Source organism: Paralichthys olivaceus, chromosome 21 (genome assembly GCF_024713975.1).
Source record: "Paralichthys olivaceus isolate ysfri-2021 chromosome 21, ASM2471397v2, whole genome shotgun sequence".
NCBI classification, from domain to species: domain Eukaryota; kingdom Metazoa; phylum Chordata; class Actinopteri; order Pleuronectiformes; family Paralichthyidae; genus Paralichthys; species Paralichthys olivaceus.
In genome coordinates, this window is record NC_091113.1 from 7,260,059 (window position 1) to 7,275,005 (window position 14,947).

Consider the following 14,947-nt stretch of genomic DNA (forward strand, 5'->3'; position numbering starts at 1 on the left):
CTTCTTCTTGGCTTTACAGTGGCAGCACACGGTCCACAGGTACTTGAGGGTCCTCCACAGCAGGATGATGAAGAGACCCCCGAAGAAGGTGACCATGGATGAGGCGAGGAAAGCCCACCACATCCGCTGGCCGCTGCTGTCACAGGGCACATCTGGAGAGAAGGGGATGATCAAGCTCATCTTGGAGATGTGGATGGACGGGTCCGGCGTGAATCTCTCCCGGTTCTTCGGCATTATCGCCCGATGGTCACCTGCCAGCTCCACCCACCCACCACCACCCACCGCACCCCGAAACACAAAACGACCAACTCAAGTGGGATTCAGGCGCCCTGGGGAGCTCCAGCCAGCGCCCCCTGATGCCCAAGAGGCTCAGCCATGTTGAGTAAAAACGTCTCCCGCCCCTCTGCTCCTCTCATCTGACTTCACTCACAGCGAATGGGACAAACAATTTGAGTCGACAGCAGATGCACAAACGAACAGTCATGAAAAGAAAAAAACTAACTTCCTGTGAAATGGAGATTCAGTCGTGCGCCTCGCGATGCGCGGCCATGGCTGCGTTAGCGAGTTGCCTCATTTGTGCGTAAAAATCAAAATTTTCCCGAGAAACTTCTCCAAAATAACTCGCGATCCCGCTGAGGAGACAGTGAAAAGTGCGGTTGTTATAAGGGAGAGGAGGAGAAGGAGGAGGAGAAGGAGGAGTGGTGTCCTGGCAGGTGGATGAACGGATGAATGGATGGATGGTTCACTCCTCCACCTTGTTCCACAGCCTCTCAGCAGCTCCGCGCACTGTTGAATGCGCCGCTCGCCTCAGAGGCTCGTGCGTCATATCGATCTTCCTCTCGGGAGAAGTCGTGTTGAAAACGGGGAGAAATCGACGGTGTCTGGGGTCGAGCCGCGGTTTCAGTCGGCGGGTCCTCGCTTCCAGGAGCCGCCTGTCTCATCCATGTGTCGGAAGATGGCACCGCAGATTTACAGGTAGCTGGGGGGGGGGGGAGGAGCCATCGATGGCAGACGTCGATGCTTATCTGGATGTTTGGTTATTTATAGTGACCGCTTCATTAATTCTTGATGATGGCAACTTTGTGGTTTGAGCCCTGGTGGTACACTGAAACTGAAGTAGATTTTATAAACCAACGACTTCCACGTTCTCAAATCAAATTCTAAACATATGCTTTTAATAAGAGTTGTGATTGTTATGGATCTGTTAAGGCTTGATTGTTCATTTTATTTGATTTATGATCTCAGTGGGCCACTGATGCTAATACAATCATTTATTTCTAAAAGATTTGAACTTGGTCAGTAACATTTCTCTGTTTGAAGGGTTTATAAATTCAAATGCTGCTCAAAAGTGTGAACTAAAGCATCATCAACACATTTCACTTGCATGTATTAAAAAACCCAAGAGTTGCTCATCCAACCCTTCAGAAGTGGATGAATATGGATGAACGTTAGTATTTTGTATTAATATAATAAGCAGCTGTGAAAAGTGGAAAAATGAGCTATCTCACCATCTCTCACCTACGGGGGGGGGGGGGGGGGGGTTAACGCCACCTGCTGGACAAGAGGTACAGTGATCGTTGAGGTCCAACTTGTGGCATTAGTACAGAATGAGTGTGTGATGATATTCAATCCAAATTTCTAAAGAAAAAACAAACACTTGACAAATTGAAATCCATTAACTGTAACTGGTGTTTTTAATATTTTGTAGAAATATGAACCTTCATTGCGAGAAACTTGGGAAGATGAAATGTTGACACCGTGAGTGTAGTAAAAATCCAAGAGGTGCATGTAAATGTGTCGCCATGCCAACCACGACCCAGACATAAAATATCCCTTCTTAAAAACGCACTTGACAAAAAAAAAAGAAAAAAGGAACAGTATTGACGAAAACCAGAAGAACTGACGATCTGGACCAACTGGTTTAAACTGACATGCCTGTGCTTTACGTCATCATTGAAAGTCATTGTGTTGATTAATTCAAGAATGGAGAGTGATTAACAAATGTTTTTAGCTTGGCACAATTATTAGGTTTAGTACTGAAATGATGTCAACAGAGAGATAAAAAGTGGTGGCATCAGATAATAAAATAGACAATGTGAAGGAAGCAAATTTGCCCCAATTTTCTCCTCTATAAATAAGAACGTTACCTGGAAAATAACCTCCTTCCTATTGACTACACAGCTACATTTGTATAACAAAAAGTTCATAAGCAACATCTTTGATTTGATTAGATAAATTAAATGGCAGGAGAATACATATAAATATAGACAAGGGAACACGGTGCTCCGTTCCATCTTCATATCAAGAATAAAGTCTTCAGTTTGCATCTGCGCAGACTTCCTGTGGTCCAACATGTTCATGGGACAAAGTGGGATTAAAGGAGTGCTACTAGATATAAAGGGGAAATAAAACATTCAAGTATTAAATACTAGTGTAAACAAATCTATCTGTAGTACAGTACATCACTATTGTAGTGGGAATATTACATGATCATCATCATCATCATCGGTGCTGATATTGGTGGGTGTGGAATTAACCGTGGCGTCTGTCAGATGTACCGATTCGCTGCGTATCCCAGGGTGATAAAAAAAAGAATCCTCTAATGTTTCTGAGTGACGTGAGGTGAGGGGCGACGTGTCTAGTGCGCTCCGTCTGGAATCCACAGCACTTTACTCTGTTCCTGCTCCACGATGGTGATGATCTGAGTGCAAATGTAGGAGACGCTGCCTCCCTGGACAACGCCTGCAACACAGTGGGGGGGGGGGGGTGAAATTTACCTTCAGGTATGTAAAAACAACTAGAGCTGAAACTATTCAGTGATAAATATAAGGCTGCTGCGAATGATTGTCTTCATTATCTATCAGTCTTATATTGAAGAAATCATTGGTACAAAAACAAAGTATAAAACAAAGAAAATGATTAAATTCTCATTGAGCACCTTTTAGTTTATCTTCTAATCTTATCAGTTTTATAAACATCCTCATATTCTCCTGCCAATAGGGACTGTGCAGCCGGTTTATTTGCAGACACACACTCCTGCAGGGACATGACCAGCCTCACTTCACAACGTCTGCCTCCCAACACTCAGATTTATAACTTGCCATCGTCGTGGCCTGTGTGCAGGAGTTGGCCAGACACGTCTCCCTGTTAGAGAGGGATCTACTGTGGTATGTGTTAATTTCCAGAGCCCTTCCTCATAAATGGCCTCCTTTTATAGAGTCATTCATCAGCTGGACAGTCGGGAGTCTCAGACAGGTCGCTGCTCCAGATACAGAAACAGAGACTTGACTATGATCTGTTCGAGACCACAGAGACGCTGCGCCCCAAAAACCTCAGATAACCTCCAGTGCTGTTACAGACTCTCACTGGTTAAACAAAACCATAATGATGATTATATTTGTTACCATGACTTATGGCTGGTTCGTGTATTATTTGTGTTTAGCTTAGTTTGATAACAATATCCTATAAATGAATACAAATCACATACTCTAATTTCCACAAAAAAATCCATATCAATTAAGAAATGATTTGTCATGTTTCAAGCATCTGAAGATTACATTTCAATGATTGATTTCAACAATAAGATCTCATATCCTGCAACTTGTCGCAGTTTAGGACGACAAATACTGTGTGTAGGATTTAAAAGGTCTCAACAGAAAGACGAGCATGTTAAAGAGTTTGTTGCGCGTCATGCAGGTCCCAAAAGACAGTATTACTCACTGCTGAATGTGTAATACTTCCATTATGTAACAGCAGGAGTTTAAAGTATAACAACAATATAATGGACAGTGATCATGAGTAATGGTTTGTTTTTCTCAAAACTAAAGCAGGTAAAAATTATTTTAAAAAGTGCATGAGGAGAAACAACTAGCTAACTTTGTTATTTGGTGAACTGAGGTAACATTAATCAAAACTTTTATTCACAAACTGGTGTTCAGTTCTGCAACAATACTGAAATTATTCACTATATCCATGTTAAATACCTCTTTCAGTATTTTTAGTACGAAGCAGTGCACTGAGCTGTCTATTAACTCAAAATAATTGTTGCCATTATGTAATCGCTGTATAAACACCAGCTTTTGTACATCAGACAAAAAGCAAATTCCACCAACCTGTGAAGAAGCGGCTGTACTCCTGCTCTATTTTCTGAGCCGCCTCAAACTGCTCCTTGGAATGTTTCTGTGAGAGTTTATCCCGCAGGTACAGAGGGTCCTTCTGCTCCCTGATGAGACAACACCGGCATTTGTCAACATCTATCAGGTACTACTTCATTGACTGCATATAAAGATGGATGACACATCTCCCCATCCTCCCACTATCCAGAAATGAAGCCAAAATATCCCGGATACGAACGCTGCCATCTTGCAACAAATGTCTGTGTGGCAGCAATTCGGGATGGTGCCACGTGAATCATGACATTTTACCCCATTTGTACAGCATCAGGTCACCAATTAAAACCAAACAAAACAGCATTTGGACATAAAGCAGTGAGATGAGAGCTACCTAAAATGACAGAAACCATCTTTGAGAAAAATGTATTTGACATATTCTGACTTTTTATTTGCTGCATGAAAATCCACTAAAATGGAGGAGGCAAGGTTTATGACCTGTGCTGCAGCCTGCCACCAGGCAATGATAAAGACACTTAGGCTTCACTTTAAGGGAAGCAGTCATGTTGTCCATCTTTATATACAGTCTATGGGTAATAACCTACAGCGTTTTATTAGAAAAACTTTTTCCAGCTCACAGGTTCACTCCGTATCTTTACAAAGGCTTGAGAAGAAGTTGTGAGTCCTCAGTCTTCAGCCACTGGGAGTCTTTGACCCAAACTACAATGCCTCTCCCCTCTCTCCCTGGCACTCAGCAGTCAGTCAACATATTGGTCTGCTGACGCCTCCCAGAGGATGAAAAAATCCATGACAAAGCTCAAGCTTCTGTCGCTGCAGCAGGCAGGCAGTGGGAGGTGTGTTCATGGTGGCCGCTGCTGATGGGGGCACTGAGTGTTTTAGCCACCCACGCCATGAAGCAGAGCCACAGACCCTGCAAGCTCTCCCTGGACAGCTGGCACTCAGCTGATGACAGTGAAGGCTTAGCAAGAATCAATCTCCATCATGTTTGCCTGCTGCACGACTTCATAGATTTGTAGGCGTGGGTATGGACATGTGCAGCAGAGAAAGCTGGTTTGTGCCAGACCTGAGTGTGTCTTTGTGTTTGTGTACATAAAGTACAATGCTGTGGGTTGAGCAGATTTTTCTTCCCTTCAATTACAAATGAAACAGCAGAGGGATCTTTGACATATCACCATCCTCTTAAGAGAATCCAGAAGGTGGTGTAGCAGGGGAGGCGGTTCCTGAACTAATGACACTGATCAAATCAAGTTGATCAATTAGCTTCATCAGTGTCTGGAGGATGAACGTGATTATAAAGGCAGCAACAAATCTGTACATGTCAATTTCCTGGGTAGCCCTTTTAAGTTACAGATAATTAAGAATCATATTTCCTGGAGTGAGGTCGTGCAACAACATGGATGAGAGGGTGGTGATTTTGGTAGCAGAGTCATTCTAATATCTTTTGACCAAACATCGGTCTTACTGGGAAAAGCATGCAAAGACACCATTTATGCTAAATAATGTTGAGTTGTGTTTAACAGTTTTGGGATTAAATAAGAAATGATGTCCAATCCCCTGACAACAGAATAAAAACAGGTGAAATTGGATAAACAGCAGTGGAACCAAAACACACGGCAGGCAAGAAATCAAAATAAATAAGTTAAACTTTTTTTTTTTTTTAAAGATATGGGATTACTCACTTTATCTGCTTGGCATTTTTGTAGCGAATGAATATGACGATTGGGTAGATGTGAACGCTGTGAAGACGTTCGATGGCGTGAGGGGCAATGTCAAGTAAACAGTGACAATCCTATGAGAGAAAATAGCAAAAGGCTGCATGAGAAATGGAGGATGGTTCAAAGCAGAATGTTACAAAAAACATTTAGTTTGTTTTCCATGATTTGCAATGGGTTTGGATACACATCTAATATATAACTTGATGTTAAAGCTTCAGTTTTTCATTGGTGCAGTGAAAACCCCACGATTCAGCTCCCAAAAAATGCATCTTATATTTGATCATGTTTAAACCCATAACCATACTGGTATTTATATAAGTATAGATTAACCTTTTACAGACAAATATATCTTTCTGACGCACATGTGTTTAATACGAGATGGACTCCTCTCCTAGTTTCAATCTAAGGTGATAAAGATGCCAGTAAACAAACTTGGCAGCTATAAAACTAAAGACTCGATGAGATGACTTTACCTTCTCTGTTATTTCCTTTATGGAGGCAACAGTTGTCACATCAAAATGGCCGCTCCTCCGTTTGTAGTCGATGAACACGCAGTCCTTCACCCCTCGTTCTATTGCCTGCTGAGAGGCCTTCATAATCTCTGCAAGAAAAATGAATTCCCTTTTTGAAAAAGTGTAATTTAGTTCCTCCAGCTCTCAGTGAAACGTATCTCTACAGTGTGACATCAATGATACAAACCTGTCAACTCTTGAATTTACATATGTGTTATGTGTGTAAACAAGCTCACCAGGCAGACAGCGACAGAACTTTGCAGGGGCCTCCTTCACTAGCATGTCCTTACAGGCCTCCACTAACGGCCCCATGACCAGCACTGGTCTGGGGAACGAACACTCGACCTTCTGAACCCGCTGGTACATCAGGTTCCCTCCATCTGAGCAGGAAACACAGATGTACAATTCATTCCAACATCCAGCAGGAAGAGATATAAATGCTGTTAACCACAGTTATGAATGTCTGTATCCTGGGAAGGTTTCTGTTGAGACAGTGAGTCTTTTATAGCATCAACCTGCGCTTAGAACCAGACTTTCACACGCATGTCTCATTGGTATTTCAATTTATCTTGACTTTATCTGCAAACCACTTACTACTAATATTAAGACTGTTGCCGGAGATAAAAACTTGATACAAGATTTTCATCAGCAAAAGCAAAACTTTTCTCTTCTTTTTTTATTTGGGAGTATACCTATACCTTCTGGTATCCCTTCCTTCTTTTGAACTGACAGAAATTCTGAAAGCACTACATGAAGGCAATTAACTAAACAATCTTAATAACTTTCTTATTTCTTACCCTCTGTGAGGGGTAAAGAATCTGTGCTTATGGCGTCCAGAGCCATCAGATCCTTTCCGTCCTTGGATCCGCTGCGTTTGTGCTTCAGCCTCCGACGGAAGAAGGACCTCCGTGCAGCAGCAGACAGAGTCTTATTGGTACCGTTGTCATCCTTCATATCGGCCATGCTGTGTCTCCTGCAGAACTCCTGGTCCATCCTGCGTGATCACAGGAACACAACTCCAATCACACTCCTGTTCTTAAACATCCTGGAAGTGCTAGTTTGGATTTTGGAAGATAAGAGAATGGACTAGATAATGACAAATACACTAATCATATTTACTCCAGTGTGAAAACACATACTTGCTGCACTTACATGTATTTACTTGGAATCTGGCCTTTCTCCAGCTTCTGTGCATTCTCATCAAGTTGCCAGGCCATCCAGTAGCCAAAATTACCATTTGGCAGCGTATCTTCAACAAACAGGATGTCGTCTTTCTTAAAGCTTAGTTCCTGCTCCACCTCTGCCACCCTCTCATAAAGTGCTCTGACAAGAGATGAATCACAAAGCAGCTGTGACAGAAGCATCATAACAGAGGAATGAGAGGAATTCACAGAAAACTTACATTAAGAGAATACGTTTTAAATTCAACCCTTTCAGTGTTGAATAAAAACACAAATGATCAAAACATAAGAAAGAGTTTCTTCAAAGTTGAGTCAAGCATCATATTGCTAAACATCAAGTTATGGTTTATATGATTCTAATACTGTAACTGATAATTGATTCCTGGACTTCAGAGTCTCATGTTTTCAGGTTCTGACATGGTTGTATTCTAAAACACCCAAATGAGTTAAACCTGAATTCCCATCAACATTCACAGTTTGGATGGTTTGATATGGTAAATATTTCAGGTACCTAATGAAAAATCCATCTCCGGGGGATTCTTTGATCGCAGCAAGGTTGTCCACACAGTTCTGGACCTTGAATGTGATTGTTTCAGCTGGTTTCAACATTTCCAGGTAAGCTTCTTCTTTAGTTTTATTCTTCATGCTGATGCCATTGTACTGTTGATAAAAAAACATCCAATTACACAGATGATAAAAAGGACACTGGAGGCTGGCAGCCAACACAGAATGATTCATCGTTTTCAGTAAAAGCAAGTGAAACACTGCACATAAAATAAAGTCATGATGAAGTCGTACTTTACAGTTCATGATGCTACTAAATCTGCTAAAATTGAGTTCATTGAATGTGTACCTGCACATACAAGGGGTATTATTCCTCAATTATGTCCCATAATGTGTTCACATTACATGCCTAAGTAATTTGTATTGCATACATCATGTTCCTAGTGGGTTAAAGTGATTGATAAACACTGCAGGTACCTCCAGTAGCAAGTCTCCAGGCAGCAGGCCATCAGTACTCTTAGCTGGGCTGTCGTCATCCAGACTTTCTACAAAGACGCCATAAAGGTTTCCTCCACAGACCTGAACGCCCAGCTCCACCTGGATCCTCTTCAGCCGCACCAGTCGAGGCTCCGCAGCCCTGCGTGAACCTGAACCAGGAATTCTGAGGAGCAACTTCATGGTCAGGGTTTGTAATTTCACACTCATTTCCATCATGATGCATTTTAATTTTGTTTGTGTTACTATGGCTAAATGGTCATCAACCATCATTGCCCATGAAATAACAGTCACAAGACACAAAATAAGAAAGGACACTGAACGTAACAATACCACTCTTAGTGTCAGGATAAAGGCTTTACAATCGTACCGGAAAGAGTTGTGTGGACTGGTGGCAGGAGTCGTCTGTTTGGAAGGTGGTGTCATGGTGCCCTCGTCGTGCTCACTCAGGGTATCGGCTGCGGAGGGATTGTCCGGGGTGGTGGCTCCGCTGCCTTGAGGTGTCGGTTGGTTGCTGATGGACTCCATTCGAGAACTGAGGAGAACAGACGCTGACTCAAAAATATTTCTTTTCAAATCACTCACTGAAGTACTTAAGGTAAAAGACAAAACATGTACTCTTACATCTATAGTTCATGATTTGAATATTTATTCTGTTTAATCCTTGCATTCGTCAATTGATCTCAGTACCACTGTGTGTACTTGTAAGGTGGTGTTTTCTATGTGCACAGTATTCCTGCAGTAACTGTATGTATCACAACAATTCATTCTTAAATTATATTGCAAACAACACTGCATCATCAGATTTTTTTTCCAGACTGGTTCATTAATAAATCAAAAATGTATAATCCCAATCTGTTCAAGTCACTGTTGTGGTCCTCTTCCCTCCCTCCTCATTGTCTTACCCTGAGCGAGAGTGGTTGCCCAGCTGAAACATGTGAGGATTGTACTGAGCCAGAATGGTGACAGTGTCACACTGTTGCCCGATTACCAGCCGTGCCTGCTGCTCATTGGCGTTGCGAAGGTTGATTCCATTAAACTGAAAAGGGCAGTGATTCATTAGAAAACAGAAAGAAATGATAAACCACATCATGTAGATACTTGAGGTTGAATGTTGCAGCTGCTGTACCTCAAGGAGCTGGTCTCCGTACGCTAAGCGAGCTTGGTGTGCGATGCTGCCTGCTGTCACTTTGGACACAAATACTCCGCCGTTCTCTCCGCTCACGATGGAGATCCCCAGAGGTTCAGCTCCTTTCTGTACGGTTACATTGCGCGGCTCCTCCAAGTACGGCCTTCAGGGGGAGAAGAAAAATTGTTTATACGACTGTGATGGGCTGACGTGCAAAAGAAATGAAGACTCTTGGCAGGACTCAAAATGCAGTTTTAAAGGATATAAGCTTCAATTCAAAACAAAACTGAAAGGAGAACCTGCTGCTTGCTATCTTATATTTCAACTAAATGTGGCATGCCGACTGCTTCTCAGAATCTAACTCAAGGTCATGCGATCATACAAAATTCAACAGCATTCTGAATAAATAACAAGCAGAAAAAAGACGATTACTCAAATGGATACACATCCATTAGTTTTCATTAAACTATTTAACAGTCGCATAAATCCACTGCTGCTTAGCGAGGCTAAACTGAAAATTATAAATGAATTCTGTACAAAAAAAGAAATGTGCTCTAAAAGTCTTGATACAAGCAGCACAAGACAAACCTCAAGCTTCTTAAAGAGAAGAACTTGTGCTTCACTGCCAGTGGGAGTCTGACAGAGGAAGTGTTATAAGAGACAAATCTGAGAAGAAGATTAAGAAAGGAAAGAGCTCACATGATCACACAAACCAGCAGAGAAAGATTTCAGGTTACAATGAATGAAGAGCGACAGACAGGAAAGAGATGAGGGTAAGATGATAGATGGTGAGTCTGCGTTTGAACACTGAGATGGAAGCTCACAGCTTTGTTTACTGCTTTACAAGCATTGAATCACAATGAACCAGACAGACGCACAGACAAATGGTGGTAAACACGTCATGTTCTGCTGAAGGATGGCAGTGTAACGACCAGGACAGGGGGCTCGCCTACCCATCCTTCCTCCTGTCACCGACAGGAGCAGGGCTGACTGATATCCTGGGCTGGGTGGAGATGGAGCTCTGTGATTGGCTACTAGTGAAAGACGATGTCTCCAGGTTGACAGGGGACATCGGAGGTGTCGGGCTGCTGCACTCTGAATGTGTGAGAGAACCTGGAGAGGCAAAGGAGAAAGGTTTGAATTCAGTCTCACTGTTCACCAATTTAACATTAAGCATCAGACGACGGAGCTGCTGCAATCAACCGTACCTCTGTCAGATCCAGTGGAGCGAGGATAACGAGCAGGAGGGATCTTAATTCGCTCTGCTCTGAACTGTAAAGTACTCATGGAGCCTAAAGAAAACAAAAAGAGAAAAAGAATCAGGTCAGTCCACCCAAATTACACCAAAACAAACTTGACTGCCCCAGGAAGTTGCTTAACAAAAGCGATAAGCTGTTCTCTTCCTGACATTGCGATTTGTTGCTCTGATTAATTACCATGACACAAATGTTTGATGTGGTCAGTTAGTCGCCGTCATCACCTGAGCTGAGTCAGAGAGATCCTGTTGCATCTTGTCGCTCAGTCAGTTTAGTTGTTGGATCGCAGCACGAACGCTCATTAAATGCATGCCCTGTGCTAAATGATATACAGTCATGCTGCTTCCCCTTTTTTCATTGATGGCTCACGTTTTATTTCAGAAAAAAATAAAGTGTAATTTCATCAGAGGTTAGTGAGGACAGTCCGCACCAATTTTCAAACTCAAAATCATATCATCATCTCTTTTCCAGTTATGTCACTTTGAAAAATGATATAACCTCTTATAAAACGGCATGGCTAATAACCACTCATTTACAAGACATGTTATAAATCATTATTTGTCTGAATCTAGGACTCTATACATACCTAGTCTGGCACTGGAGGGCAGGGAGTTAGTGCTGTGCGGTGGCTGGCTACACTTCATGTCGGTCGACTCTCCGGCACGCTTGTTGCTGAGGTCCAGGCTGAGGCGAACTTGATGCTGGGGGCTAAAAGTGGACAAAATTGTTAGCTTATTAGCTACATGCCATCTGTTCAGGAGATCTAGGGCAGGGTAAACGCAGTTCTAATCCCAAATAAGACGGCTGAATTGTGCTCGTTGTCACACTGTTTTATTCAGGTGTCTCAGTAAGCCATGACAAAGACATGTTAATGTTATTGCGGCTTTTCGTCTTATGACAAGTCAAACTGTCTGTCACAGAAGTTCAGTCATGAACTAGGAAAAATGTGCAGAAAATCGGGTCTAGACAAAAACTAAAAGGCCATAAAATTAGATGTCTGGCTCGTGTTAATACCTCGTGTGTGGATGTGAGTGAACTACTGAGCTGGGAGCTGGAGGACAGTTGTTGCTCTGGATCTCGTGGCTCCAGGCAGTGTAGACCGGGTTCCTCATCACAGCCGTCACAGCAGGACATGGGGCTAAACCTCGCTGTGCTGCATCTGGGGAAAAAGAGTCAGCAACAATTACATGCACATTAATCATGAAGATCACAACCATCTTGGTTCACCGGTGACTTGTACAGATGTCTTACGTGCTGCAATGCTGCTGTAGCTGGGAGGTGCAAAGGACATGCTGTACCGATTAGTTCTCATAGGAGAGAAGCGTAACAAGTCCACAGGCTCTGGAGAGTGCTCATCATTAGAGAAGCTCTGTACCTGCAAAAGACAATTGTCCAATAAGTCGATAGATGAAACTAACACATTCCAATGTTACACCACATAATAGGACAGAATCATGCAACATACTAGAGGTATGCATGAGTCATCTCCGTTACCTGCATGGGAACAGGGATGTGTAATGGAGTCACATTCCTCCTCAGTGCCGGTGCTGATTTAGGCCGGTATCTCCTCTTTTCCTGCCCCTCTGCTCTGTGTCGACTCCCCTCTTCCTCTGCAGGTTTCTTGACGGCACACTTAGTCTCTCCTTGAGGAGCATCGGTGTAATAGAACTGGTTTCCTGCCTCTCCCTCAACCTGTGAGCTTGTAGCTTGAGCCGGGGAGGCAGGGGGAGTCCCGGTGGTGATGGTAGAGTCCGACGCAGAGCTGTTCTGCTGCCGATGTTTAAACCTGAACGAGTCGCTTCTGGCTGGCGGGGTGGGAGGAGTCTGTGCAGCCTCGGATATGGAGCTCTGTGGCGAGTGTTTGGGCAACTGGGTAACCGACATGTAGTCCAGTTTTGTGGGCGGCTCAGGTCTCCTGAAAGCATTCACATCAAAGATCGACTTCCTCTGTTTGGGTTTTTTGTAGATAGACAGCTGGGCGTACTCAGGAATCGAAGCTCCCACCACTACTTTAGGCCACGTGCCTCCACTTGGCTTGGCTGCAGAGTTCTTCACTCGGTCCACAGTTGTCTGAGGAGAGCTGCAGTCGGAGAGCACAGGGGCGAAGGTGAAGGGGCGATGGTGGATCTCCTGCCTCCTGTAGCAGAAGTCTGGGTGGGGATCTAAGGGAGTGTGTGAGGTGGAGAGGGAGCGGGAGTGCACAGAGCTGTTGGAGAAGGGCTTGTGGTGGGAATGAGTGCTACTGCCGCTGCTGTCCAGAGAGTCACCTGCATCCTTACACATGTCCCCTCTGCCGCCCGAGTCACAGCTGCAAATGTCTGTCTGTGTGGAGCAGTTGTGCTTGGAGCAGATGTGCTTGGAGTGTCTACAGTTCCTGGTGTGGACCTCACAGGACTGCAGGCGGGAGACCTTTTCAGAGTCTTTTGAACTGTCAAATAAACTCTGACCAGAACAGCTCTGTGGAAGGAACTAAAGAGGAAATGAGGCAGATAAATAAGTTTGCCAAACTCATTACACTACTACACTCAAATCGTGTTTGCAGAGAGAACCTCAGTGACTCACAGCAGGATGTGAGACTGAAGTTGCATCAAAGTGGTTTACTACACAAAAGCTTCACCCTTTTATTAAAGATTGTCCGTAGACTATTCACCAGTAACACTGTGTTAAAATCTAAATTATATTTATTTTATGTGTGTGTGTGTGTGTGTGTATGTGTGTGTGTGTGTGTGTGTGTGTGTGTGTGTGTGTGGTTCACCTTCATGAGAGAGATGTTGAGAGAATCACGGCAGTTTCTCAGCAGAGACTCACATTCGGAGAGCGACTTGTTATCGAGAGCAATTCCATTGATCTGTGGAGCAAATGTGATAAAATGACAACATGTACAATATGATAAATACACCACCCTGACAAGGCCTGTGTGTAAGAATCCTAAAATGCACTAATTTATTATGGACAGTCCCTTAAAACAACGTGATCTAAAATACATTTGCATTAGAAGAAGGCAATAGCTGTGTCCCATTTTCATAATGCATACAAATGTATTAAGTATCAAGGACAGCAAAAGATCCAAGATAAACTTGCTCGATATTTAAGTGTAGTCTCCATGGAAACAACTGTCCTCCTGTTGTGGGAGGGACAGAGACGCACAGTAAAATGAACCATATAAAGTTACTGTGGAGAGCTAAAAAAGCATATCAGAAACCAAAAATAATGAATTATCAAATCACAGCCAATCTTTGAAAAACGGCTTGTGTCATTTACCATTAGTATAAAAAAGGATATACTACATAGTTTACCTGAATTCTATCTTAAACAATAAACTTTGATCATAAGTACACGGTGTGCTCTTGATGTCTGTGGTGTAGATCTGGGATTCAGTTCTAAAGGGTTTGTTGATTTTAACAGTAGAGGGCACTAGAGGCCAGTGTCAATGCCCTCAAGTTGTCTCATGGTTTATAAAGATAATAATTACTTTTCTATATATATATATATTTTCATCATCATACTCACAGCTAAAAGTCTGTCACCAATAGTGAGAGCACAGTCTCTCACTGCTGGACTTCCTGGAGCCAAAGTGGCAACAAACACTCCACTCTCCAGACCGATGCCACTGTCTGAGAGAGAAGACGGAGACAACGAGGAAGCATATTTATGATAATCATCAAAAATAACAGTTACACTACGGTCGATTTTAACTTTTTTTCATGGAATATCATTATTAGCTTGTTTGTGTTTTGGTAATGTTTATTTATCGATCTGTGCTTGAAGATTACCTTTGTGTCCAGCTAGGTTTATCTGGATCGGAGTCACAATCCGTCCTCCGAGCGACTTCCTTCTGCGGACAACCATATTGATCACCCCCTCTCCGCTCAGCACTGCTTTGATCACCTGCTTCCTGTCCTTATTAGTCAGGTCCACATCATTAATTTTCAACAACCAATCGTTAACCCTGCACAGAGAGAACAGAGGAGGACAGGATATGAAACCTTCATGTATTGACCAAAAATGCGTCCATAGCATAAATT

General features: G+C 43.0%; 2 protein-coding genes across 27 annotated transcripts in view; both read right to left on the reverse strand.

The window, feature by feature from the left end:
* The window catches only part of LOC109626875 (calcium-activated potassium channel subunit alpha-1a-like), a 72,033-nt gene extending 70,362 nt beyond the window's left edge, over nt 1-1,671 (reverse strand). For 18 of the 21 annotated variants that reach the window (XM_069517825.1, XM_069517820.1, XM_069517818.1 and 15 more), the window contains exon 1: nt 1-1,671. In XM_069517825.1, coding sequence (XP_069373926.1) covers nt 1-234 — 234 coding nt within the window. In that variant the 5' untranslated portion in view covers nt 235-1,671. The other 3 variants (XM_069517833.1, XM_069517829.1, XM_069517832.1) reach the window with 2 other exon arrangements.
* Nucleotides 1,672-14,947, reverse strand: part of LOC109626926 (disks large homolog 5-like) — a 26,740-nt gene continuing 13,464 nt past the window's right edge. For 4 of the 6 annotated variants that reach the window (XM_069517807.1, XM_069517806.1, XM_069517805.1 and 1 more), the window contains exons 13-34: nt 14,696-14,871; nt 14,433-14,536; nt 13,678-13,770; nt 12,417-13,391; nt 12,174-12,297; nt 11,937-12,081; nt 11,509-11,630; nt 10,875-10,958; nt 10,620-10,779; nt 10,255-10,332; nt 9,667-9,829; nt 9,443-9,576; nt 8,908-9,072; nt 8,520-8,703; nt 8,050-8,198; nt 7,510-7,680; nt 7,155-7,351; nt 6,594-6,737; nt 6,319-6,446; nt 5,810-5,919; nt 4,113-4,222; nt 1,672-2,742 (exon numbers count right to left, since the gene is read on the reverse strand). In XM_069517807.1, coding sequence (XP_069373908.1) covers nt 2,639-2,742; nt 4,113-4,222; nt 5,810-5,919; nt 6,319-6,446; nt 6,594-6,737; nt 7,155-7,351; nt 7,510-7,680; nt 8,050-8,198; nt 8,520-8,703; nt 8,908-9,072; nt 9,443-9,576; nt 9,667-9,829; nt 10,255-10,332; nt 10,620-10,779; nt 10,875-10,958; nt 11,509-11,630; nt 11,937-12,081; nt 12,174-12,297; nt 12,417-13,391; nt 13,678-13,770; nt 14,433-14,536; nt 14,696-14,871 — 3,820 coding nt within the window. In that variant the 3' untranslated portion in view covers nt 1,672-2,638. The remainder of the gene's footprint in view (nt 2,743-4,112; nt 4,223-5,809; nt 5,920-6,318; nt 6,447-6,593; nt 6,738-7,154; nt 7,352-7,509; nt 7,681-8,049; nt 8,199-8,519; nt 8,704-8,907; nt 9,073-9,442; nt 9,577-9,666; nt 9,830-10,254; nt 10,333-10,619; nt 10,780-10,874; nt 10,959-11,508; nt 11,631-11,936; nt 12,082-12,173; nt 12,298-12,416; nt 13,392-13,677; nt 13,771-14,432; nt 14,537-14,695; nt 14,872-14,947) is intronic. The other 2 variants (XM_020083177.2, XM_069517808.1) reach the window with 1 other exon arrangement.